Genomic DNA, 26,029 nt, shown 5'->3' on the forward strand with positions numbered 1-26,029 from the left:
TTCAGAGGATTGCTTATTTTTTGTGGGTGTTGAAAAATGAAATCTTCAGTTACTATGACAGCTACCTTTTAAAAGTAGTTAAAAGTGGTACCATATTGCCTTCCGGAAAGAAATGCTCCGTCAGAATCTCTCTTACCTAGTACTTCTCCATTTAAGTATTTCCTTACAATTCACTGGAGAGAAGGAAAAGACTAGAAGAACTAAGTAGAGCTAATTTATATGAAAAATTTATAAACAGTAACATTAGGATTAGCTCTGAAAATCAAGCACAAAGACTAATGTTAATAATTAGAGGTAATGGTTACTGAGTGCTGAACATATGCTGAACACTTGACCATACATTTTAAAAAATTTTAATCATTACCTCAGGATTATGAACTTAGGCTCACTGTCCATATGTCAGTGATGAGGAAAATGAGGTGGATGAGTTAACTTGCCCAAAGTCACATGCAATTTGAACCTAGGTGCATTTGAACTCCACACCCAAAGTTAAGAAACATACTGAAGTGGAAATGGGAAGTGGCACAGGTACTCCACAAGGTAAACCTGACTCCGAATGAGGTAAATACATAGAAATAAAGTTATAACAATTTAGAAATTGGTAAAAGAAAAGTCAGATAGTAAAATTAGTCATACTTATCCAAGGTGGGCAGAAATGGAAAACTTAGCATATAAAGCAAAGTACTGAGTTAAGAAAAAGTTTTATTTATTAAAAAATTATGTTTTGACTTGAAAAAAATCCTATTCCTCCTTTTTCCTCAGAAGCCATAAACGTTCATTGTTAAAAACAAACAATAAGGGGTGCCTGGTTGGCTCAGTCGGAAAGAGCATGCAACTCTTGATTTCAGGGTCGTGAGTTTGAGCCCCAAGCTGGGTGTAGAGAGAACTTAAAAATAAAACTTTTTTTTATCCAGTCCCACTATCCAGTAACAACTGATGTTAATATATATTTATTAGATAGATAACTAGATACACCTATAGCTATCTATATATATATCCAGATGTTAAAAATTTATTATTTCACTTAATTATATATAATGAATAACATTCTATATGATAATGAATTTAACCCATGTAAATGAATATTTAACACTTTAAATCATTTCTAATTTTTTCCTCTAAGAAATTAAAATATATTAGATATAAATGTATTTTTAAAAAAACAAAAAAATCCTTGAAAATTTATTTTTACACACATTATATTTATTTCCTTAAGAGAAATTTTGTAAAGCTGGGTCAAGGGATATGTTTTTTTTTTTAAAACATTGTTTTTGTTTTTTTTTTAAAGATTTTATTTATTTATTTGACAGAGAGACAGTGAGCAAGAGAGGGAACACAAGCAGGGGGAGTGGGAGAGGAAGAAGCAGGCTTCCAGCGGAGATGCCTGATGTGGGGCTCGATCCCAGATCTCCAGGATCACACCCTGAGCCAAAGGCAGCCGCTTAATGACTGAGCCACTCAGGTGCCCCAAGGGATATGTTTTATTGAATTAATGGATGTGAATTATTTAAGCCTTTTGATTCTTACTTTCAACTTGTTCTATAAAAATATTGTATGAATCCACACAGACTCAACAGATAAATTTGGCAATATTTACTCTTTATTTCTTTTATTTGATGAAAGATGCCTTATTATTTCCCTGCCTTTTATTTTTTAACATATTTTTATTTTTTAAGAATGTATTTATTTATTTTAGACAGAGAGAAAGAGGGTGCACAAGCAGGGGGGGATGCATAGGAAGAGGGAAAGAATCCTTATGCAGATTCCTTACCCAAGCAGGGAGCCTGATACAAGGCTGGATTCCATGACCCTGAGATCACAACCCCAGCCAAAATCAAGAGTTGGATGCTCAACCAACCGAGCCACCCAGGTGTCCTTCCCTGCCTTTTAAATTAAGAGAATTTTCTCTTGACAATCATGTGGATATTAAATTTATGAAAATTTTTGTGGTCAGCAAAAATTATGGTTAACATCAAGGTTTCAATCTTCTAGAACAAGGTTGGTAAACTATGGCTTGTGGGCCAAAGCCAGCCTGCTGCCTGTTTTTGCGCGACCTGTGAGCAAGAATGGTTTTTCGAGTGTTGTTAAAAGACGAGTATTCCCACAGAGACCATATGTTNAGTCACACTTCCATTCCTGAATAAAACAAGGCAAAAGAAACACAGTTTGAGGATGCATTTGTGCCAGTTTGAGGATGGCGAGACAAGGTACAAAGGCAATGCACCTTGTAACTATGCAAATGTGGTAACCAGATCCACACTAACTGAAGCATCTTCAGTGGAAAATGAGCAGGATGATAAGAAAAAGAAATATGCTGTTTTAAAACCTGAAAGAACTCCTGACAGCCTAAAACAGAGAAGACCACAGGAAAGAAGCTTTCACTCTCTAAAGGGCTGTCACAAAGAAGTACAAGAGATTATTCTGTGTAGCTCTGAAAAACAGAACCAACCAAAGGGGGTGATTAAAAGGAGGCATATTTGCATTTAATGTAAGGAGGCACTTTGTAGCTGAGTTGAGATCGATGGGCTGCTTGGGCATCACTATAGCTATGCAAGCAGAGACTGAAAGATCACTTGGTGGCTATAATCTATAGGCTGTGGCCCAAATCTGGCCTGCTGCTTGGTTTTGTGAACTTTTCTTGGAACACAGGCATGGTCAGTCAATTATGTATTATCTAGGTCTGCTTTTGTGCTAAAACCAGGTTTGAGTAGTTGCAACAGAGACTACGTGGCTTTAAAGCTGAAAATATTTACTCTATGGCCCTTTACAGAAAAAGTTAGCTAACAACTGAATTAGATAATTAAGAAGATCCCTTCTAATTCCTCTGTGAATGTTAGCTTCGGAATGCAAGTCTTCTGAGAGTAATAACTGGCTATTTATAAGCTTTGTCAGAAGGAGGAAAAGACAGGGGTCCGAATTCAAAAATAATCATTACGGAGTTGATCTACAGACAATGGATTTTAGAACTTTAACTATCACTTATCTGCCTCCTTCCCACCTCCTTCAAAAACTGTGATATGAGGCATACTGATAAAAATTCTTAAACTGAGTTCAGATTCATTCAAGTGAGTTGTGATACTCTTAAATAATCAGGCATACCTTGATTCACGGCTGTGAATTAAATGCTTAATCATAATCAAATGCTTTAGTTCTTTAAAACTCAACATTTACAGTAACAACGCAGTAAATTAGATTATGGTAAGGAAAAAAGATGGCATCAAAACTCCTTTCCTTTTCAGAGTTACATAAAGGAAACTGGAGTCACAGAAGGTTTAGATTTTTCTCCTGTTTATTGTTTGGTTCACCCTGTAACGCTGGCTACATCATTTAATTTTTCTTTGCCCTACTGTAGTATGACATAGAGTCAGCTGCAAACAATTTGACACCTTTTACCCTCCCTCCTACTCATGGCACCCTCAAGCTAAAGGTATAATGCACAAGAAACATATACCAAATCTTTGTGGGTTCTCTAGGGAGAACTAGGAAATCAAACCAACTGTACTAGTTGGATTTTCTTTTAGCTCGTCATTATTCACTAAGAGGTGGAAAAAGAAATACTTTTTTAGTAATAGTGAATATGTAACATATCCAATAATAATTTCATATTGTATGGTATAAAGCAATAGGGACCAAAAAAACCTTCTGTGATGGAAATGCTCTATATCTGTGTTAGCCAATAAGATAGCTACTAGCCACAAGTATTTGAAATGTGGCCAGTGAGAACTAGAATTTAAAATTTAGTAAGGAACTAAAATTTTATTTAATTTTAATTAATTTAAATTTAAACAGCCATATGTGGCAGGTAGCTACTGTTTTGAATAGCACAGGTAAAAGGGATATTTTCAGAAATAATTCTCTTAAGAATTATATTAGTTAATTCATTTAGTGTCTTTAAAGGAAAACTACTAGACAGAAAAGGGAAGTGGGTGATGGAAGGACAAATGAAACACTTGTGAAAAGCCATGAAATTAAATAAATACATATTTATTTCTAGGAAGGATATGAGTTTTTTAAATTATTAAATGTTCTGCTTTTGGGGGTTTTGCTTTTCTTATTGATCAGTTTTTGCTATAATGAACAGGGATTACTTTAACAACTATATAATAATAATAATTAGTTCTAAATTAGATCTATTTCACTCATGGATAGTTCTATTTATTGATCTTATTTTGGCCCTCAATTTGTTTCCCTACTTCTGTAATTTCTCTTTCAATACCGTTTTGTTGTTTTGTCATCTCTCCTTCCAATGCCTGTGCTGCTGAATTCTGATTTTCATTATTTCTCTAGCAAAAATACTTTCATGCAATTTTATCCTTTTTTTTGGATTATATTGGCTTTCACTTGGAATTTATCTTTCTTTTGTATGAAACTTCAATTCGTTTTCTATAGTAATATGTTGGTGTAGCTGACATTTCTTTCATTTTGTCGTGACTGACACGGGTAGCTCTCATACAGTACGAGGGAGTTTTCCTTGATATACAGGTATGCCCTGGTTTTAAAAGTTCATGTTAGGCCACGTTGCTTTTATGGAAGACCAACATTAGTATCTGTTCTTGCTAACTGAAAGAAATATGAAGAGGATTTTCGCTTTTACAAAAAAGAAGCAAAAAGTACAAACAGTGTTTAACATTTGTTTTGCAGCAAACTGTACAGGCAGTGCACACTCCGAGCAGCGAGAGCGGCCCTGCCAAGCTCCTTTCCCAGAACAACACTCAGCATCTCAGCATCAAGCTGCCAGAGCTTTGAACTGTGTCTGTGAGCCTCTCTGCTTTATCTTGATTTATTTTGTGTATCTGTTAGCAAGATGTGTCTTAGGGTGTCAGAAAAGCCTAAGAGGTTAGCTTTGGTCCTGAGAACTTTTTTAAAAATTTGCTGCATAAATTAATGTTAATTATTTTCTTGCTTTATGCCATTTGGCTTATGAATGCGAATGCTCTACTTTCGGATAACCTGTACTTTTACCTTTCGTAGCACTGTTTGTCCCCTCTGAACTAGAGTTTCAAGGCCTGAATATTAGACCTGGGGGAGGGAGGCAGTGCCCCTAAAGCCCAGTATAGCTCTGTTGGGTTATTTAGGTTCCTTGCTGTTAGGAGATTTCTCCTGTCCCATACAAGGATATACCCCACTGAGGAATGGACTTAATGACATGGATCTGTGCCCTAAACTTAGCTTGAAGCCCTGAAAATAGCAAGACCTAGCAGTTTTTCTTGCTTCCATTGAAATTCTGAGATACTGTGTGATGGTAGGTAGGTGTACTGTTTAATGTTGTCCAATGGTGCTTACTCATTCTTAGNTATATATATAGGAATTTCACACCAAAAGAAGCACCAATTTTTTAACTTACATGTAAACTCTATTTTAATGTTACTTTAGACTACCTGTTTCCTTGACTGAAGATCATTTAAACTATATTCTTATACTCACAGGCCAAGGCTGTAGATCATTCAATCCCTTTTCTAATTTCTCAACATCTGGAAACTTTGTGGCTCCATCTGCATCTGCCATAAGGATCTGTTCTCCTCGAGAACTGAATATACCCTGTATTTAAACATTTCAATTAAAAGAAAGTTGCTTAAAATGAAAGTTAAATTCAATGACATATCAGTTTGTTTTGCTTTACTTAAAATAGCTAATATTAGGAAGTCTAGTATCTAATACTACGTGTGAAATGGCAGGAAGCCAAAGTTCTCTGAAAACACATTACATTGATAAGACCCTTCCAAATGTATCTAATGCCTATTTAATGACTTTAAAAACTTTGTGGGATCAAACCACTAATACTTTACAAAATAAAGTAAGAAAATAGATTTGAAAAATAAAAGATATCTTACATCAGTAAATACACAAAAAAGTAAAATACCATATACATTATATATGTATTATATATGCATCTGGGCTACCTTAGGGCAGCATATGAAGAACATATTTATGGGTGGACTGAACTTGTGTATAATATATACAAACTAGCTGTGAAACACATCCTAAGATGATAGATCGTTAGTATTCTTTATTATGGAATGTAGTTGTTTTTTTTTTTTAAAGATTTTATTTATTTGAGAGAGAGAGAGAGAGAAAGAGCAAGCATGAGCAGGGGGAAGGGCAGAGGGAGAAACAGATGCCCTGCTGATCAGGGAGCTAGATCCTGAGATCATGACCTGAGCCGAAGGCAGATGCTTAACTGACTGAGCCGCCCAGGTGCCCCTGGAATCTAAATTAGTTTAAATTAATTACTGAATAAAAAAATATGGAATGTCACTAAAATGTGGGAAATGTGGATATATCCAAATACTATTTAATGTTATTTGAGGGATCTGACACTTAGCAAAATTATGCCTCTCAATATTGAATTGACTGGTCTTTTGTGCAAAATATGGCTCTATGAGTGTGTATTTCACATGGAAATAAACTATACATCAACTCTTAACTCATGGTCCATTTGAGTGAATTGTTTCTTTTTTTTCTTTTTTTTTAAAGATCTTATTTATTTATTTGACAGAGAGAGACAGCCAGCGAGAGAGGGAACACAAGCAGGGCGAGTGGCAGAGGAAGAAGGAGGCTCCTAGTGGAGAAGCCTGATGTGGGGCTCGATCCCAGAACGCAGGGATCACGCCCTGAGCCGAAGGCAGACACTTAACGACTGCGCCACCCAGGCGCCCCGAATTCATTGTTTCTTAAGTATAAATATATGTATGGTTTGATATGGGAGAATACAGCTTGTGATATCATTTAACAGTATGAATTTAGATAAGATAAATACAAATGTAGACAAAATTTTCATCACTTATTCTTTAGGATAAACCCACTAATAAATTTCTATAATTTTTTAAAAAATCATATCCATTAGAATACAGGTGAAAAAGCAGAATAAAAGGTTTATTTAACATCTAGACAAAAAGCCAAAAAAAAAAAAAAAAAGCCCAAAACCCCCAAAAATAAAACAAAACAAAACAACAAAACACCAGAGGATTATTTCAAAGATACATGTTAAGGGTGAACTGGAGAAAACCTCTGGCTTTCAATCTTGTTTAAGCCACTTTATTATTTTTAAAGAAGGTTCTTTAATGACTGCTACTCTCCACTGTACCAATGATGGCCTTCACTTCACTGTCAAATTTGTTGAAAAAGCAGTCTATGTTGGCACCTCCTATTCTTACCCATTCAGTCCCACCCTATCCCCTCTCACTGCTTGGATGGCTCACCCTTATGTGCTTCATTTCCCCAAGGCTTGGTTTCTGGTTGTCCTTTTTCTCTATACCTTCTTCCTTACCAACTTAACAGGTTAAATTATCACCTGATGCATGTGAATTACTCATTCTCAGTCTACCAGGCTATTCTGGATACCACTACTTGGTATCTCAAACTTACTGTGGCTCAGACTCAATTAAAGATACTGTCTTTTAAACCAGCCCCTCCTCCAGTGTTTTATATAAATGACATCCTCCTTCTCTCAGTCACCCAAGGCAATAAATTACTCTTCTCCCTGATCACCTGATACAATTCTACCTTATTTTTAATTCCCCCCCCATCTGTCCTCTCTTCTTCTGCTGCTGTGTCACCATCATGAGCCAAATAACAATTCCTTGTACCTTGCTTACACTACTGCGCTGGCTGCTGCCACTCTGTCAAACAACTACTCCTCTGATCTTATCCCTATAAAGTCAACCCACATGTACCACTAGCAGTTCCTCATTGTGACACTCTCTTTCATACCTTTGGTCATGTCCCTCCTCTGCAAGCTCCCTGGCCTACCTTTTGCCTGGAAAATTCCTAGTCCACCTTAAAGATTCAGTGCAGAATTTACCTCCTATGGGAAGTCTTTGCTGCTGTTCCTCCCAGATGGAAGGTGGTGCCAATATTTTGCATATACTTCTATTACAGTGTTTACAGCACTATTAAATTATGATATCCTTGAGGATAGGATGGTTGTCTTTTTTTTTTAAAGAATTACTTATTTTAGAGAGAGAGAGAGAGAGCATGCACACTCAAGTGGGGACAGGGGCAGAGGGAGCAATCTTCAAGCAGACTTCCCACTGAGCATGGAACCTCCATGCAGGGTTTGACATGGGTCTCAATCCCAGACCCATGAGATCACAACCTGAGCCAAAACCAAGAGTCAGACACTCAACCCATTGAGCCACCTAGGTGCCCCTGGCTGTTTTTCATCTCAGTATCTCTAATAAAGTAGTAGGCATATAGGAGGCACTCAACTGTTGGCTGAATAAGTAAGTGAATGGATGGATTTAAAGGCCACCATGATATTGTATCAATCCTATTTTTTTCCTTCTTTTTGCATGTCCTATCACCCAGTCAGAGCAAACTCACTGCTCCCAGTACATATTCTAAGAGTTTCTGACTTCTGTCTTTTCTTATTTTGCTGAACTGGCATGCTCTTCTCTCAACTTTTCACACAATCAGAGAGGTTAGGTTAAGAGTATGGATTTCAGAGTACTAACCTAATCTAAATCTTCATTCTACCTATTAGTAACTATGTGACCTTGAGTTAGTTACTTTACCTACCTATGTGTCACTCCCCTCATCTCTGTAATTGAAATCATAGGACCTAATTCATGAGACAACATGAGGAGGATTAAATGTGATAATTATGCTGACGTGGTTAATTTATTCAAAATAACCAATCAAGTGGAATAACCAAGTGGAAGCCAGTGTTCACCACTGTTGCAAGTTGGTTTTGGTGACATCTCCTCTGTCAAGCCTGCTTGACATGTGCCCGAGACTGCTAGTTACCTATTCAGTATCTATTCTTTCCTTCTTTTTTACTAATGGATCTCTGATTAGGTCAGGAATGAAAATGTTAGAAGAAACATTTCTCAGCTTTCCTTGGAAATAGGGGTGGCTTTGTGACATTGTTCTGGCCAATGAGAATTAAGTAAGTCATTGGGTGGGGCTTCTGGGAAAGCTCCCTAAAAGGGGGCAAACCAGCCAGCATATATCTTCTGCCTTTATTCTTCTCTTTCCTGCCTGGAATGTAGATGTAATGGCTAGTGCTCCAGGAGTCACCTTGTGTGCATGAGGAAGAGGGACTGAAAAGTTAGGAGGCGGGGTTTCTGATGAGACCATGTTCAACAAGGCCTGGGCTACCTATATATAGACTTCTCTTCATGGCGGCAGCAAAATAAAATAAACCTCTAAATCATTTAAGGCACTCCTTATATTTTCTTCCATATATCTATCTTGACTTGTGGTCTTCAGAGTATCTTGACTCTGAAAGTAACCTATTCCTTTTGGAATTTCTGTAGCACTTCATCTGTACCTTTCATAAGTACAATCATCTTTTCTAGCAGACTGCAAACTTCATCAGGATAGACCCACATCAGATTTTATAAACTGCAACAAAATTATTTAAACTTATTATCCAGTAACTATATCAAAGACGCACATGGTAACATTTTAAACTTTGATTAAGACACGCATATTCTCCTGAGTTACCCAGTGTGTCATAGATATGGCATGACTTTTAAGATATGATCACATTATATATACAAAATTATATGAAGTTCTTATTAAAACTAATTATCACTAACCTGAAATGGTGGTATTCAACTAGCTAGCTGCAGAATAAAAATATACTATAGTCTGCAAAATAAGTCATTAAAAAAAGTTTATATTTTAGATAAAAATGTCAAAACTATGTATTACCATCCTAATAGCGCCGCCTTTCCCACGATTCTTCACCAGCGTTATCACTCGTACCTTGTCACTTCCGTATTTCTGGCAATATTTAAAAGCTACCTGTCAAATTATATAAAAGCAAGAATAATATTAACTTGGATTCCAAGACAGTAACATAAACTGGGTTTCTGAGTCAATAGCATATTTAGTCAATATTAAATTAGTCAATATTTAACTGAGTTAAATAGCAGTATTTAAGTACTGCTATTCCAGTTGCCTTCTTCTTGTGACTACATTTTGCTCACTGTGCATTTTAGTGGCCCAGAGTTGTTGAATTCTTGGTGCCAAGAAACAATAATGACCCACTAGGTCGAAGTCACAATTCACTTTCCTGCAGAGGTACCAAGAGAACAAGCAGCGGCTCTCTCTTATTCTGACTCCTTTATTTACGCTAAAGAGCTGCTAGAGAAAATAAAATCCATGCACTGATCGACTGGTACACACTTGTGATTGCGACCCCCCTCCTTATTGCTTAACGACTTATCTACTTGTCAGCAACTGATCTTACTCCCCAGAGAAGCTGTTCATATCCTGGACCATTTTCCCCAAATCTTTTCACTCAACTGCATTACTGCTTTTTTTTTTTTTTTTTTTTTTTTAAGGATTATTTATTTTGAGGGAGAGAGAGTATGTGTGAGCAGGGGGAGGGTCAGAGGGAGAGGGGACACAAGCTTCCCACTTAGTGTGCATTCTCATGTGGGGTTCCATCTCACGACCCTGAGATCATGACCTGAGCTGAAACCAAGAGTCGGATGCTTAACCCACAGAGCCAACTAGGCACTCTTGCCATTACTTTTTGATTTATAATCAAAGCCATGAAATGGTGATCTGTATTCACTGTGTACATCTCTTCATCACTTAGTCATCAAGCCACTGGAGCATGGTTCACACCCTCTGCTTTTCTACATTGCTTTTCTATCTTATCTCTCTTCATCAACAGCACCCTCTTTCTCTCTTTTTTATTTTTTATTTTATTTTTGATGTAGGCTCCATGCCCAGTGTGGAGCCCAACTCGGGGCTTGAACTCACAACCCTGAGACCAAGACCTGAACTGAGATCAAGAGTTAGATACTTGGGGCGCCTGGGTGGCGCAGTCGTTAAGCGTCTGCCTTCGGCTCAGGGCGTGATCCTGGCGTTCTGGGACCAAGCCCCACATCAGGTTCCTCTGCTAGGAGCCTCCTTCTTCCTCTCTCACTCCCCCTGCTTGTGTTCCCTCTCTCGCTGGCTGTGTCTCTCTGTCAAATAAATAAATAAATAAATAAATAAATAAATAAATAAATAAATAAAAATCTTAAAAAAAAAGTTAGACACTTAACCAACTGAGCTACCCAGGCGGCCCCACTCTCTTTTTTAAAGTAGGCTCCACGCCCAATTTCAAGATCAAGAGTCGCATCCTTTACTGACTGAGCCAGGCAGGCACCCCAATACCCTCTCCTTTTGACCCTCATTTCCACAGGGAGTGTAAAGTTATTCTCACTCCTGGCAGACCAGCTTTTACTTTTTCTAGCAGCTCGGTAGCTATAGGTCTAAGAATGTAGGAATGTTGAGGGGACAATACTCTCAGACACTTGTTACCTCCCATGGGTAAATCTGGATGGAGGTACGCCAAAGGACATATCTGATACCCAATGCCAGATATGAAGGCATCTTTCTAATTGCATGGTTGCTTTAGAAATTGTAAGGCAAGGTGGAACATAAAGAAAAAAAAATTGTACTTAGGAAAAAGGAACCATATATTGATAGGCAAAGAAGGCTCCCAGTGGCCATGGTGAATTGCGCATGGTTTCTCCCAACCTGGTCATCTTCAAAGTTTCCCTGGTCTTATGGAGTGGTGGAACAGCAGGTATATTTTCTAGCTTACCATAGATGAAATCCGTCTTTCTGACTACCCATACCATAACAACAGAGAGCGCTGGCACAGCTTTAGCATTCTCTGATGAATAAAAATTGGAAATAAGACTTCACATCTGCTAAATTATTCTATTTTTTCTACCTACTGGCAACCTAAAATCAAGTTTATTTACCTTTGAAGTCTGGTCTTTGCTGCCATCATTAACTACTATCACTTCGTAAGTGAACGTAGGATCCTGCTTCTGTATGAAACAAAAATAAAAGACCACAATTTGGCATAAATGTCATCAAGAATTCTGATAAAATTGCAAGGAGTTTAAATAACAATTGTTTTAGTGTGATACACATAAACATGAATATAAGTAAGTATACAAACCACATAAAGTAAAAAGGCCAAGAACCAAAAGGAGGAAAGACGCTGGACAGGAGCAGAAGGCAAACACTGAATATCCGTGAGTCTCCCCCTCCCCACCTGGGCAGCCCGCCCCACATCAAGTCGCCCTGCACCAAATCAGTGGGAGCAGCCAGGTGCTTGTGGCACTGAGCACTTCTGAGAGACGCTACAAACGTGGATGAGAAAAGCTGCAGGTTAGAACATGTAATTCTAACCTGGATACACGATTTCTTAGCCTTATGACCTTTTGGCCTGTTTTCTCATTAAAAAAAAAAACCCAAAACAAAAAAAGAAAACAAAACAAACAAAACAAAATAATTCCTAGTCCATGTGTCCATGTGGTTCTTGTGAATACATGTAATAGAAGAGATGGAAGCCTCATACATAATAAAGGCTCCATTCCCTCTTTTATTTTTTCTTTTTTAAAGATTTTATTTTTAAGTAATCTCTACACCCAACATGGGGCTTGAGCTCACAACCCCAAGATTAAGAGTCACAGGCTCCACTCACTGAGCCAGCCAGGTGCCCCTTTCTCCCTCTTTTCTTTCAACTTAAATTTTGAATGTGGCTTCTCTCTTTTAATGAATCTTCTATCTTCCTTTTACACGTAAAATCTAAAACCAAAGTAAATCAAAACAAGGAATCTTCTAAAAAAAAAAAAAAAAAGAACCAGCTGCAAAGCTCATTTGTTTCCTTAAACTCTCCAAGGAGATTCCAACAATGGCTAAGGATACAAAACAAAGACACATATTAGTTTTCTTTTTCTTATGTGGGGAAAGAAGAGAAAATAAATGAGGGGAACTCCTCTGAATAATAAAGAAAAACAAGCATCAGTTCACTCTCATTATAAGTCTTTTTCAAATAAATGTCTTTTAAAAAAATCACAACAGCTGGGGCGCCTGGGTGGCACAGCGGTTAAGCGTCTGCCTTCGGCTCAGGGCGTGATCCCGGCGTCGTGGGATTGAGCCCCACATCAGGCTCCTCTGCTATGAGCCTGCTTCTTCCTCTCCCACTCCCCCTGCTTGTGTTCCCTCTCTCGCTGGCTGTCTCTATCTCTGTCGAATAAATAAATAAAATCTTTAAAAAAAAAAATCACAACAGTAAAAACAGCACCGTGTGGCCACACAAAGTCTGCAGACTTCTCAGTTTTAAATATATCATCAGGCAAGAAGATGAAAAGTGGGCGGGAGGGTACATGAGAAACTTCAGCTTTCTGTTTGTTCTGGGTTCACCCACCTGCTTCTGGAGGCAGGGAGCCACGTGCTGGGCTTGCTTGCAAACACCTGATGGCAGGCAGCAAGCTGAGCACGGGAGGCCTGGGAACCTTGATGGCCCGGGCATGGCTGGCGCTGCCTCTCACAGTGGATCTAGCCTGTGATCTAGAAGTTGGTGATCTAGTCTAGTTTTAATTAGAGACATCATAATGAAAGAGAAAACATGATACCTGTCTCTCTTCTAGATAGCCCAGAGCTTCATCCATCATTACAGGCACTTAAAGAAAAAAAAATGTATGAAAAATTGCTTTTGAAAACGACTTACCAAGCCCCTAAACATGCAGTTTACATACAGAAAAAGTCTGAATACCTAACAGACCCCTCTGGGACTCTCCTCCAGTGGCCCTTCCCATCTGGAAGGTCTGTTTTCTGTTCACGTCTAGCTTATTGCTTCTCTAGAACACTTCAGTCCTATGACTTCATGATGCCGACCCTAACATTTAGAGCTAGTATTTGTTTCCCCTCTTATGAACTACAACTACCAACTATGCACTCACCACAGCCCACATCTATTAACATTCTGGAGAAGACAGTAAAGTCCATACTTTAAATTTCCTTTTCTTCCCAATGACCCTTACCCAAAAAATGAAATCGGGCTTACACCGTTTTTCTTCATTGTATGAAGGCACGACAACAGAGAGCCGTTTGGTAGGTGAGTCCCATATGCTGGGCAATGTTTCCTTCTGTCCTCTGGCATTTAAGAAGAACTTCTCTTCTTCATGTTGATGGAGGTGTGGCATTTTTGTAGCAGTTATAAATGCAACAAAGGAAATCTAAAAGTAGGTATGTTAACAAGAAATTATGCTATGTTGACAATTTTTTAGATTTGCTATGTAAGAATACATCATTTACGTGATTTTTTTTTTTTTTTGGTGGAATATTTACTTTTAGTTTTTAGTCCATTAACAGTGGTTTGGACATGACAACAAAATTCAAATCCCTTACTTATGAACTTATTATTGTCCTTTCTTTCACTAGAAAGGAACTAATGATTTAGGAGTCTCCCTGTCTCTTCCCACCTGTCATCCCCAGGCCTCTACCATCCCAGATCTAACAGGGAATAGTCACTAAAGAAGTGCAATCTATTCTAAGATGTCCTGAATCCCCAATGCCTGGTAAACACACAGTGAGGTCGCATTCCTACTTGGAGCCTATATGTGACAGAGGATAAGTTCACAGTGCAGGTGGAATGTATGGAGTGAGGACGACCTCCCATCTAGGAGCAGACTGACCCAGGTATGACAGGAAGACCCTCTATCCCCAAAGTAGGGACCGGTAATGCTTAAGAATATATTCTTGACACATCCCAGATTTGAATTCAAAATACAATATTTTTTGAAGTAAAGTATCAACTTGTAGGCTCTAGCACCATGCACTACAAACATTAGATAGCTCCCTTCCATATTTATTTGGGAACTAGCTTTGGAAATAAACATCCTTTATAACATTGTTTCTACTGGTACACTTTCTGCTTTTAAAATAGTCAGTTCATAAATTTTTGGAATGCTACTCATCTTTAGTGTGGTGACCATTTATAACATTCCATTGGGTACCTACTGAAATTGAATTTGCTATGATTAGTAGGGGCATGGAGGCAGTATCCTGACTACTGGGTACGAGTTCCTACTCTGCACCCCAGTGTTCAGTTTGTGATTTCTAAATTTAGTTTCCTACTAAAAGGAATCAGTGCTCTTTGTAAGATGCCAGAGAATCATCGCATTATTTTGAAAACTTGCCTTTTATCTTACCTTTTATATATGAAAGATATTTGAGAGTAATTGACTAGCTGAGAATGATTTTTTTTCACTACAGAATTCCAGATAATACATGAAAAAGAATGATACAATTAGAATATTGCACTTTGCAACCCCCAAAGAAATAATGGATTTAGGTTGACAAACTGTATAATCGGTGAGTCAGGCTAACAAAACTCCTAATCTCCTGGATCCATCTTAACACCAAAGAAAATCAGATATTATAAGCCTTCTGATATCATACAAGAGGAAGTATTCAGCATCAGTCACATATTTTGACTAAAAAACTCAAACATGCATTTGATTAAGTCTCTAAATGTTACTACCAGTTTATAGGAAATTCAGGGAACAGAGTAAGATGTTAGAAGTCACCAAGAGGATGCAATCAATAAAATCCAGATTGTGAGAAATTCTACAGGACAAATTACCACTTATTCAAGACAAGGGGAAAAAACAAAACAAAACAAAAAAAGGATGACAAATTGTTACAGATTAAGATCAATAGAGTGCTAATCGAATACTTAATCGAACAAAAGACTATACTAAAACATACATGAGGCATCTGAACTGACAGGATGTTTGAAATCCCTGAATAATGGTTAAATTTTTTAAAAAATCCATTATAACTTTATTATGGTTATATTTTAAAAAGGTGGGGTATTTGGAGATAAATGCTGAAGGTTTACAGATAAAGTGTTATGTCGTGGATTTGCTTCAAAATAATTCAGAAAGGAGGTGGGGTGAGGAAGAGTATGTATGGAAAGTGGATATATATGAAACTAGTTTTTTTTATAATGATTTCCTGTTCTGGCATTTTAAACAAATGAATTTCCACAAGCTGTGTGACATTTTCATACATAAGCTCTTCTCTCCAATCTCAGTCTCCTCATCAGATGAAGCTAATGATGGTAACATTTATGTCAGCATTGTTTTGAAGATCACAAGAGATAACCCCTGTTAAACACTGAATACAACACCCAGTATATTGTAAGTCCTCTATAAGTCGTAGCTCTTATAATCACTTCAAGCTAGTGGGGTCAAATACTCGCAGTAAGCCTCCTAAGGCACGCATTTAACTTTGTGCAACAGATAGATTCACCAAGCAGATTCAGTCTAGGATTCTGTCAAAATTCTGCCCCACCAAAAACCTGACTTGCTCAAAAACCTGAAATCTTCCTATACCACTAAGGGAGAGAGAGAGAGGACTCCTTTCTCACCCAGACACAAATCACCTAAGAAGTCAGGACACATTGCTTTTTCTCTATTAAATTGTTTCTACACTCTGATTTTGCAAACCTGGCAAGATGGAAGAATGGCCTTCCTAGCAGTGCTATACAGGGGGCAAATCTGAGTGTCCAGGAAGCTGAAACCTCTCCATGTACGAACTGGAAGGTAGTCTATTCCAAATCACATGTGAGAAAACTCACTTGGCAAACTGTCCATTACTAATGGATCAGCAAGTGTTTACAATGTTTCTGTTTCCAGAGTAACGGCAAAGAAAACCCAAATCTGAATTCTATTCAAATTAGTACTGCCTCGTTTAGAGGCAGCGAATATAGGGTGTTTAATTTTGAGTCATAAGGACTCCCAGACATATGGTAACACTAGGCCTGTGTGTCTTGGTCTTACAGTGTCCGTACTGGTCTTCTTGCTCCACGGATCTATTCCGATCTGCAATACATGGCTCTCGTCAATGCTGTCACCACCTTCCATTTGCTTAACCACATCAGGAAAAGGATGAGTCTAGGGAGCACACACATCCTGGGGGCTCAAGACCTTCCCGGGTGGAGCCAGAACTGCATAAGCTGCAGATCCGGGAGGAAGTCTTGAGAGGTCGGGACTGAAAAGGCGGGTGGACAGAGATCGGGGGGGGGGGNGAGGGGGGGGGGGGGGGGGGGGGACCAAGGGACGAGTGGGACTGGGTGAGCAGGTCCCACAGTGAACAAAAGTACAAGGGTCTGGGCACAGAGGGAGGTAAAGCTCCAAAATAAAAATAAAGAAGGGAAGAAAGGGGGTGTGAAATGCTAGGAAAGGAAATCCTGGGGTCAAGGCTTGGGGGAAGCGTGGTGAAAAGGGACACGTCGAAGAGTGGCTGTGCAGAGGAGAGGATGCGTGGCGGCCGAGTCTCCAAGACAGCAGGGAGCCTCGACCCGCGTCGGTCCCCCAACCCTCTCCTCACCAGTATCAGGGCTGCGGCCGCCAGCGCCACGCCGAGCACCGCCAGCTGCAGCAGGAGCGAACTCATCCTCCATACCCAGGTCGCCGCCCGCCCTACCCAGCACCTACACACATGCGGAAGCACGGCCGCGCAGCCCCGCCCCTCGCCGGCAGAGGGGCCGCGCCAGCCGGGCCCCGCCGCCCACAGCGCCCCTCGCGGCAAGGAGACGAACACGTAGTTCTTGGGAGCGCGGCTCCGTGGGTAGGCCGGCGCTGTGTTCCTCTGTAGGGTTGACAGAATCGGCAAGTTAAACACAGGATGTCCACTTAAATTGAATTTCAGGTAAGCAGTGAAGTTTTTTTGACAGCCTTGTTAAAATAGAATTCGCACACCATACAACCCACCCACTTAAAAGGTTTTGGCATATTACACAAGTTTTTCAAAACTGGGATACAACATAAAAGGTGCCATTTTAACCATTTTAAGTGCACAAGTACATCCATCACCGTTACCTATTTCTAAAACATTCTTCGCTGCCCCCAGCCCCTGGTAACAACTAATGTACTATTTGGCGTATACTCAGGAAAAAAAAAAAAAAAAAAAACAAAAAACAAACCTTTGTTTACCTGACATTCAAATTTAATTGATGTCCTGTATTCTGTCTGGCAACCCTACCTAGGAAGGAGGTGGACGTTTTGAGCCACAACACAGCCTACAACGCAAGCCGCTCCTTTGGAGCCCGCCCCAGGGACCTGCAAAGTGTAACCAGGTGAGGATAATGAGCGCACAGAAAGTTTACGTAATTCACCAGTAACTGGAGCAGGGAGCTCTTTACTTGGGAGGAAACAAGCCCGGGGCGCAGCCTAAGACAGAGGCAGGAAAAGGACGTAGAAACTTTGGAATAATGCTTCACACTCAATACTCAATTCTTGGCAATAAGGTCGGTTTTCTCTTAAACTACCAGACTGTTTCTAAAGACACACACTCCTCTCTTTTCTATTGGCAGATTCGTCAAAACGCGTCTAAGGCAAAGAAGCGTAGAAGCGTGCTGCGCTAGAGACCATCGGAGCAAAGGTGGACCAGGAACCACCCTCCCCGCGCCCAGCCCTCTGCTTCCGAAGCAGCGGGAAAAGAGCGCAGGCGTCCCTGTCGAAACTTTGGAGGCGGCGTAGGCGCACGGTCCGGACGCACGGTGTCGCCCGGCGCAGGCGCACGCGCGCGGGCGGGAAGATGGCGGCCGGGTTCAAGTGAGTGTTTGTGGCCGGCGGGCTTGTGTCTGTACTCTTGGCGGTTGGAGGCTTCCTTTAACCCTTCGCTGGGATATTTTTCACCTGGAGGCCACCCTGCCAGATTCCCATTTCTTTCCCTCTCAGAAGCAGGCGACGGGCGGAAGGACCTGGGGGTGGTCGTAGTGAAAGGGAAGGGCGCTTTTTCTCCGCAGTGAGACGGGAGATGGAAGGGACGGTGTCCATAGTTCAGTACCCGCGGCAAGCGCTTGTGGCTTGGTGTAGTGGATGTGCGGCCCCAGGAGACACCGTTGTAATCTTTTTAAAAGTGTTGTATCAGAACCACATGCCACGCTGTGCTAAAGGATTGTGCCTTTTTCGGAAATTTTTACTTAAGCCTTTTTTCTGCCACTCTGGTGAAGCCTGTAGATTTTTGTCCTCAAAGTTTTTAAATGGATAAAATACATAAGATTCCAAAGGAAAACAATTGTATTGACGCAGTTATCTATTTGTGTAAACTCCAAGTTCCTGATAGAGTGATGTATACGTGCTCTTTTAAAAATTAACATTCTTAAGCTACAGTGGGGAGTTTAGTTAAACTCCTGGAATTCCAAAGTAACGAGTCTGCACATAAGCTTCGACAACTATAAAGTAAAAACGAAAACATTTAATTTCTGTAGTTGTTAAAAGTTGCAGGTACTAATATTTAATAAAGGCTTATTGCCTACAGTCATTGAAGAATATGCTAAATTTCAGTTACAGGATAGTGAAAATAAAAATGTAATTTTTTCATGTTAAGAATCCCTGCTTCAGAGCAAAAGTGACATTATTTTAATAACTGGATTAATTCTTTAAAGATGGCCAAAGGCTTTGGGCTTCAACCTGTAATTGTTTAAGGTAGAGTTAAGGACAATAGTTGAGTGTGATTACTACTATAAGAGTATCTCTTTTTAATAGTTAGATATGGCAACATAAACATCAGAATTCATGAAAGAAACTTAGTTACAAATTGGGGAGATTTATGCTGCATCATCACACTCCTAAGATCTTTGCCAGTTTCTGGATTTATGTTAAGATTCATTAACTTATCTCAGATATATTTTCAACATGTTTCAGAACTGTGGAACCTCTGGAGTATTACAGAAGATTTTTGGTGAGTAAAGGTTGTACCTTTTGATAACAGTATCATGTGCTTCTTTTCAAATTATATAAATTAACGAGGTTTAATGTGTTTTCCCTGGTGTGTGTGAAATATAAATGTAGATGTAATTTACTTTTATGTAAATTTATTTATTCAGAAAGAGAACTGCCGTCCTGATGGAAGAGAACTTGGTGAATTCAGAACCACAACTGTCAACATAGGTGAGGATATTTTGAGTTCTAAATAGAATGTTGAAGGTGCTTCAGACTTTGTTTATATAAGTATTTTAATTTGTGATGTTTTTAAAACCATTATTTCAATTGTTATGTCATTCTTTTTAAATTTTGAAGTAACTGTGAAGTGTTTTTCCCCCCTTTCTTCCTTCAAAACATCCAAGACATAGTTTTCTTATATCTTACACTTATTAAACTTTCTGTTGCAAACATGGAACTTTCTAGTGTAACCTGTATGTATGACAGTCTTGAGTTTTAGCATGAGCCATTTAAACAATATTTGAGCCAAATTCTACCATATCTAAGGGAATCCAGTGATTTTTTTGTCAAGAGATTTTTATCTGTAGAACAGTTCTGTGACAGAATGAAAATGATTAACTCAAATTCAAGAACAGGTGAATAATTCCTGAAACACTAATTTTAAAACAGTTACATCATTTAAAAAAACTTGAGTTAGGAATAAATTTTTATAAGCAACTTAGATATATAGCAAGATTAAAATTATATGTAGACAATGAAAACTTTTCATGGACTTTTTTATTTTATTATCTTTTCAGGTTCAATTAGTACTGCAGATGGTTCTGCTTTAGTGAAGCTGGGAAATACTACAGTAATTTGTGGAATTAAGGCGGTAGGTTTAATATATGTCTTACTAAGATTTGAATTACCAAATTAGCTTCATGTTCTTATTAGATTGTAATTTACACCTATATTTCTGTTGATTAGGCAGTCAGGTGTCAGTTCTTTAGTATTTTGCATTTCCTACGAGCTTTCACCTTTGAGTAGGTAATACTCAAAGTAGATTAAAAATGACCCAACTCCAGTGACTCTGAATTTACGAACACGCATCAAATGGGCTGAAATGAAACTATTTTAAAAATCCTCAGTACCTTTAGTTTTTTAAGAATTTGGTTGATTGAGAAGATTTTTGGTTGAGACTGCTCCAAAAAAAAGGTAGAGGGAATAAGAGCCACTATTACTGAGTACCTTTTATGTTCCAGACACCTTAAATTTAGGTGCTTTATTACAGAATTACCAGTTTAATCATGAGAACAATCATTTGAAATGTAATTCTGTCTTCTGTTTTATATGAGGTTCAGTAACTTGTCTAGGAACATAACTAGAACTTAGATATAACTTTGACTCCATAGTTTGTGCCTTTTCCACTATGTTGCACTGTGAATTACTTAAGTTTAGATTCTTCCTCAGGGTGATAAAGCTGGGGTAATATCTAACAATATGATCTGAGTACTTAATTGTCAGGTTTTTTTTTTTTTTTTAAGACTTTATTCATTTGACAGAGACAGTGAAAGAGGGAACACAAGCAGGGGCAGTGGGAGAGGGAGAAGCAGGCTTCCCACCGATGCGGGGCTCCATCCCAGGACACTGGGATCATAACCTGAGCCGAAGGCAAACACTTAACAACTGAGCCACCCCGGCACCCCTGTTGCCAGCTTTTATGCTGGGGACATGTTCATTTGACCCTCATTGAGAATCCCTAAAAATAGGTAATATTAACTTCTCATTTTGCAGATGAGGAAGTTGAACGGTAAGAGGTAATATGATTTGACTAAAGTCCCTAAGCCAAAAAGTGTGGGTCTGACATTTGAACCAGGTCAGTGATTCTCAGGCTTTTGCTCTTAACCACTTTATCACTTTGTAAATCTGGCTGCGTAAGGATCACCTTAGGTTTAAATTCAGATTCTTTGCTACTAAATGAGAGGAAGGAAACCAATTAATTTTTTTTTTTAAAGAGTCCCATGTAATTTTGGTTAGTAGCACTAGAATGAAGGCAACTAAGCTGCCTTTTTACCTTGCAGACCTAATAAGAGGATTTGTGCCATGTCCGTATAGCCTGATAGGACTCCCTAATAAGCATAGTAGATGCTCTTGATGTAGTTAACTGGCTAAGATGGTTTTTGCTGAAGATTTCTATTACTGAGTACTAAGCTGTCTTCCAATTATTGAGTAGCTTCTTTCATAGGAAATATTTGTTTGCTTCTTTAGGAATTTGCAGCACCACCAACAGATACTCCTGATAAAGGATATGTTGGTAAGTTAAATGGCTTGTAATTTTAATAGATACTTTAATACATTCAAGGATAATATTGTAGGTCAGTCCTAGTAGTTGAGTTGAAGAAAATGTAGATTCAGAAATATATAAATGAAGCAGAGATTCCTGAAAAGTTTAGTTATGTTAGAAGATAGCCTAATAGCAAGATAGAGAATTTTCTAAAATTTTCAGCTTTTATCAGTTTATACATTCAGATGTCATCATCCAAGAAAATAAAATCTCTTAGGAAAGGGTTGTAATTGCACACTTATATATTTCTGTAAGTATTCTTCATTTATACCACTGTGCAATTTTCTTCTTGCCTTGGACCATCTTTTCTTTATGGTAGGTACCAACATTTTAAAAACAGAGGCTATCTGCTGTTAGAGATTGAGGTATTTTAGAAGAAATATTTTTCTGAAGAATTTATGATTGAGGCCTTCCTTAATAGATGTTTTTTATATTTCTGGTATTTGTGTGAAGAAAGAAAGTTGGAAATAGATTTTATCTAAGCCTGAGGGTATTACAAAGACCAAAAAGAATTTATGTGTTACAATGCTTTCCACTTGGCAAATTCTATCTATGGCTACAGTCACCTTTGCAGTGGATTGAGAATACCTTTAACACTTCCACAAACCAGAGGTGAAGTTTAGTTCATAGCTGCAGAGTGTTTCTTTCAGTTCCTAATGTGGATCTACCACCTCTGTGTTCATCGAGATTTCGGTCTGGACCTCCTGGAGAAGAGGCCCAAGTGGCTAGCCAGTTCATTGCAGATGTCATTGAAAAGTAAGATCATCCTGATAACATCTATGATTCATTTTCAGATAGTTTTTGACCTTTAATTTATTGTGCTTTATTATTAAATCAAGTTCACAGATAATTCAGAAAGAGGACTTATGCATTTCTCCAGGAAAGGTAAGATAAATAAAGAAGCTATGAGGTTTTATTAATTATGAATTGTTTTTTCAGGGAAGAGAACAGGGAAATCAAAATAATAAACCAGTGGCCTTAAATATGAATGTCTTAAGATGGAATTTAGTTTAAAAAAGATCCAGCTTACTCCGTAACTAAATAAACCATGTAGAGTTCATAAAAAGAAGTCTTGCTTGAGTAATTTATTACCTAATTGGGAGCTACTTTCTAAGCTGACTTTACTTTTTTCCCTTTTGCAACAAATAATTCAGTCAGTTGTTTATTCCATATAGATTAGTATCTGATCAGCTGATGTATTTAGGGTAAATCCACACTATACATTTCAAGTCTTTAATTTCAAGTCTAAAATTTAGAACTAAGTTGACTAGGACCTAGAGGCTTTTCCTAGTTGATTATATACAGATTTATTAGCACCATAAAGCCTAGCCATTTCATATATTAAGGTTTCTGGGGGAAAGTACGTTTTGGACTTCATTTAGGACTTCCAGAAGCATTTCTTTCATCTGCTAACTTAGCAGCAAGAATGGGAATTCTTTCTACATCTATCGCTCTCAATGGAAATCTTGATGTTACTTGTCAGCTTGGTAGTTAAAAGCCACTTTTTTTTTTTTTTAACCAAACCTGTCTACTTTGTTAGTTATATACTTTGTAGAGGTTTTTTTTTTTTTTTAATTTTTGAGCCTTGAAAGTTATCATGCTTGTCTAACCAAGGATTCTATGGTTTGTAAGTTAAAACAAATACCATGTTCTACCCACCAGAAGACTTCAATTTACACTGTGTAAATTTTGTTTTAGCTTTCTTGGGTTCTGTACTGTGATATCATTTGCCTCGACTATGATGGGAACATCTTGGATGCCTGTACATTTGCTTTATTAGCAGCTTTAAAAAATGGTAAGCAACCTTAATAAAAGGCACTATTTCTTCTTAGTGTCAGAATATTCTATTAAGGGGTGCCTGGGTGGCTCAGTCGTTAAGTGTCTGCCTTTGGCTCAGGGTGTGATCCTGGCGTTCAGGGATCGAGTCCCGCATCCGGCTCCTCTGCTGGGAGCCTGCTTCTTCCTCTCCCACTCCCCCTGCTTGTGTTCCCTCTCTGGCTGGCTGTTTCTCTGTCAAATAAATAAAATCTTAAAAAGGAAAAAAGAATATTCTGTTAAGATTTATCATTAACTTTTTAAAGATTTTTGTTAGTATTTAGTGATTGATCATTCATGAGTTTCTAAAGAAAAACTATGTTTATATCCACTAAATTTACCTTAATTATCCTAATTTAAAAAAACACTCCTAAACAATTTAAAAAGGGAAAAATGAATAAAGCATAGAAACCTGTATTTGTTAGAGTGACTTACTTCACATATTTCTCTTTGTAGTACAGCTGCCAGAAGTTACTATAAATGAAGAAACTGGTTTAGCAGAAGTTAATTTAAAGAAGAAAAGTTATTTGAATATTAGAACTCATCCAGTTGCAACTTCCTTTGCTGTATTTGATGAGTAAGTTAATCAGATGTATAAAAAAATTATGTAATTAAGGTAATGGATTGTTACTCAGCTTTCTAACTTTTCAGGAAATGCCCATGGTGACCATACATCCTAGTTTGCCCTGGACACCTAGGTTTATAACTGTTGTTGTCCCTGCAGAATTATTATTAGCTTAGCCTTATACTTTCAAAACCATAATGATCTGGATGATGAATTTTGTGTTCTCCCAGTTTCTTGGTTTTCTTATTCCTGTGTAATCTTAAATCATCTTAATTATTTCACAGAACATTTATCTTAGGCTATCTTCTGTATTTGCCAAGGACTTTAATATATTCATAAATTGAAAGTTAAAGATTCCTTAAGTAGTAGAATGTTAGGTTGCTATTAACTTTTCTGGTTCCCCACCAGTTCTATTCTGTTGCTTAAATCTGACATCAGTACCTAAGCTAAAAGGCTAGAAGTAATTTTATCCTTTGTATATAAAATTTGTTCCATGGATTGATAATTTGTATTTTTCTTGTATTTTAAATAGCACTCTGCTCATAGTTGACCCTACTGGAGAGGAGGAACATCTGGCAACTGGAACCTTAACAGTAGTAATGGATGAGGAAGGCAAGCTATGCTGCCTTCACAAACCAGGCATGTTCTTTCCATTTCAACCCTAAACATGTAAAATAAACACTCAATGTGAGCTGCTTTGTATTAGGGAAGGCCAGATGGAATGTGAGAGGTTTAATTGTTCACTGCAGTTTCTTTGTTATCTCAAATTCCTTACTTCTCTATATTGTCTGCCAGTGGTTCTTGAACTTACGGTATGCATCAGAATCACTTGCAGGGCTTGTTACACAAAAGCAATTTGCAACTCTTGAAACAGTCTCACTGGCTTACATTATTGAGTTTTTTGTCTTATAACTTGATTTTTTTTTTTTAACAAGTAAAATAATAGACACTAAAAGTGTTGTCACACTAATTTTTCAGGTGGAAGTGGGCTGACTGGAGCTAAACTTCAGGACTGTATGAGCCGAGCAGTTACCAGACACAAAGAAGTAAAAAAACTAATGGACGAAGTAATTAAGAGTATGAAATCCAAATAAACCACCACCACATTTTCAAAACGGATTTGTAAAAACTGTATTTGTTACACTGTGCACAAACCTTTTATACTAAATAAATATCAAACTACATTCTTCAGACAGATGTTTCTAGTATTTCTTAGGTCACTTCCATATGTAGTATGTACAGTGAAACCATTTTTAAAAAGCAATGACTTAGGCAAACCAACCCTAATGGTTCGTTAAACCATTTCCCTGTTTTTAATTAAAAATCATAGGGTTGTGCTTCTGTATAAAGTTTGTACATCTAGCAATGTAAAATACTGACACATTTAAAAAAACAAAACCAAAAATGAAGTAGAAACTCAAAATCCTTTGATTCAATGCTCTTACGGTTTTAAAAAAGAAAAAAAAAAAAAAAAGCAAGACTCAGAATTTTGGAGTGGTTGGCGTGCCTCTCTTCATTTTACTTTTTGACTGGCTGCCTGTATGCCGATGCCGATGTAGCTGAGCTGTTTGTGCTGCTGCTGCTGCCATAGCCATTTGATGCTGCAAGAATCGCAACTGCTGCAAAAGGGAGGGGAAAGAAAAGTCAAGTTATGTTAAATGTAGGCAGGTATGGAAAGGTGCTTTTCCTGAGAGATGAAAACAATAAAACTGAAAGGGAGAAAGCACCAAGATAACAAAAAGGGACTATACCACACTGAGACAATGCACAGTCAAACAGCACCAGTGGCACAGAAGCCTGCTGAGGGCTTTAAAAATGGGTTCTTGGTAAACTTCAAAAGTATTT

The 26,029-nt window shown here is 38.1% G+C and overlaps 3 protein-coding genes across 8 annotated transcripts in view; 1 reads left to right on the forward strand and 2 right to left on the reverse strand.

The window, feature by feature from the left end:
* The window catches only part of ALG5 (ALG5 dolichyl-phosphate beta-glucosyltransferase), a 20,954-nt gene extending 3,221 nt beyond the window's left edge, over positions 1-17,733 (reverse strand). The window contains exons 1-6 of the mRNA XM_034663785.1: positions 17,143-17,733; positions 13,811-13,982; positions 13,380-13,426; positions 11,715-11,783; positions 9,658-9,750; positions 5,408-5,538 (exon numbers count right to left, since the gene is read on the reverse strand). Of these exons, the coding sequence (XP_034519676.1) occupies positions 5,408-5,538; positions 9,658-9,750; positions 11,715-11,783; positions 13,380-13,426; positions 13,811-13,982; positions 17,143-17,208 (578 nt within the window). The 5' untranslated portion in view covers positions 17,209-17,733. The remainder of the gene's footprint in view (positions 1-5,407; positions 5,539-9,657; positions 9,751-11,714; positions 11,784-13,379; positions 13,427-13,810; positions 13,983-17,142) is intronic.
* On the forward strand, positions 17,371-25,375 carry EXOSC8 (exosome component 8). Its single transcript, XM_019793662.2, has 13 exons — positions 17,371-17,463; positions 17,801-17,890; positions 18,128-18,368; positions 19,464-19,500; positions 19,646-19,709; positions 20,279-20,352; positions 21,729-21,774; positions 22,455-22,560; positions 22,644-22,689; positions 23,503-23,599; positions 24,076-24,196; positions 24,717-24,823; positions 25,163-25,375. Exons 3-13 carry the CDS (start codon positions 18,352-18,354, stop codon positions 25,276-25,278), a joined length of 831 nt encoding a protein of 276 aa, XP_019649221.2. The 5' UTR covers positions 17,371-17,463; positions 17,801-17,890; positions 18,128-18,351; the 3' UTR covers positions 25,279-25,375.
* SUPT20H (SPT20 homolog, SAGA complex component) overlaps positions 25,291-26,029 on the reverse strand; it is a 39,688-nt gene continuing 38,949 nt past the window's right edge. For all 6 annotated transcript variants that reach the window (XM_034665083.1, XM_034665081.1, XM_034665080.1 and 3 more), the window contains one exon: positions 25,291-25,803. In XM_034665083.1, coding sequence (XP_034520974.1) covers positions 25,703-25,803 — 101 coding nt within the window. In that variant the 3' untranslated portion in view covers positions 25,291-25,702. The remainder of the gene's footprint in view (positions 25,804-26,029) is intronic.

This window comes from Ailuropoda melanoleuca, chromosome 7 (assembly GCF_002007445.2).
Source record: "Ailuropoda melanoleuca isolate Jingjing chromosome 7, ASM200744v2, whole genome shotgun sequence".
In the NCBI taxonomy this organism is placed as follows: domain Eukaryota; kingdom Metazoa; phylum Chordata; class Mammalia; order Carnivora; family Ursidae; genus Ailuropoda; species Ailuropoda melanoleuca.

What these genes read in the sequence shown, in the direction of transcription:
- EXOSC8 (XM_019793662.2), top strand. An exon ending in ATTAGCAGCTTTAAAAAATG is followed by an intron (nt 23,600 to 24,075) that starts GTAAGCAACCTT and finishes TTCTCTTTGTAG; the next exon opens with TACAGCTGCCAGAAGTTACT. An exon ending in ATGCTGCCTTCACAAACCAG is followed by an intron (nt 24,824 to 25,162) that starts GCATGTTCTTTC and finishes CTAATTTTTCAG; the next exon opens with GTGGAAGTGGGCTGACTGGA.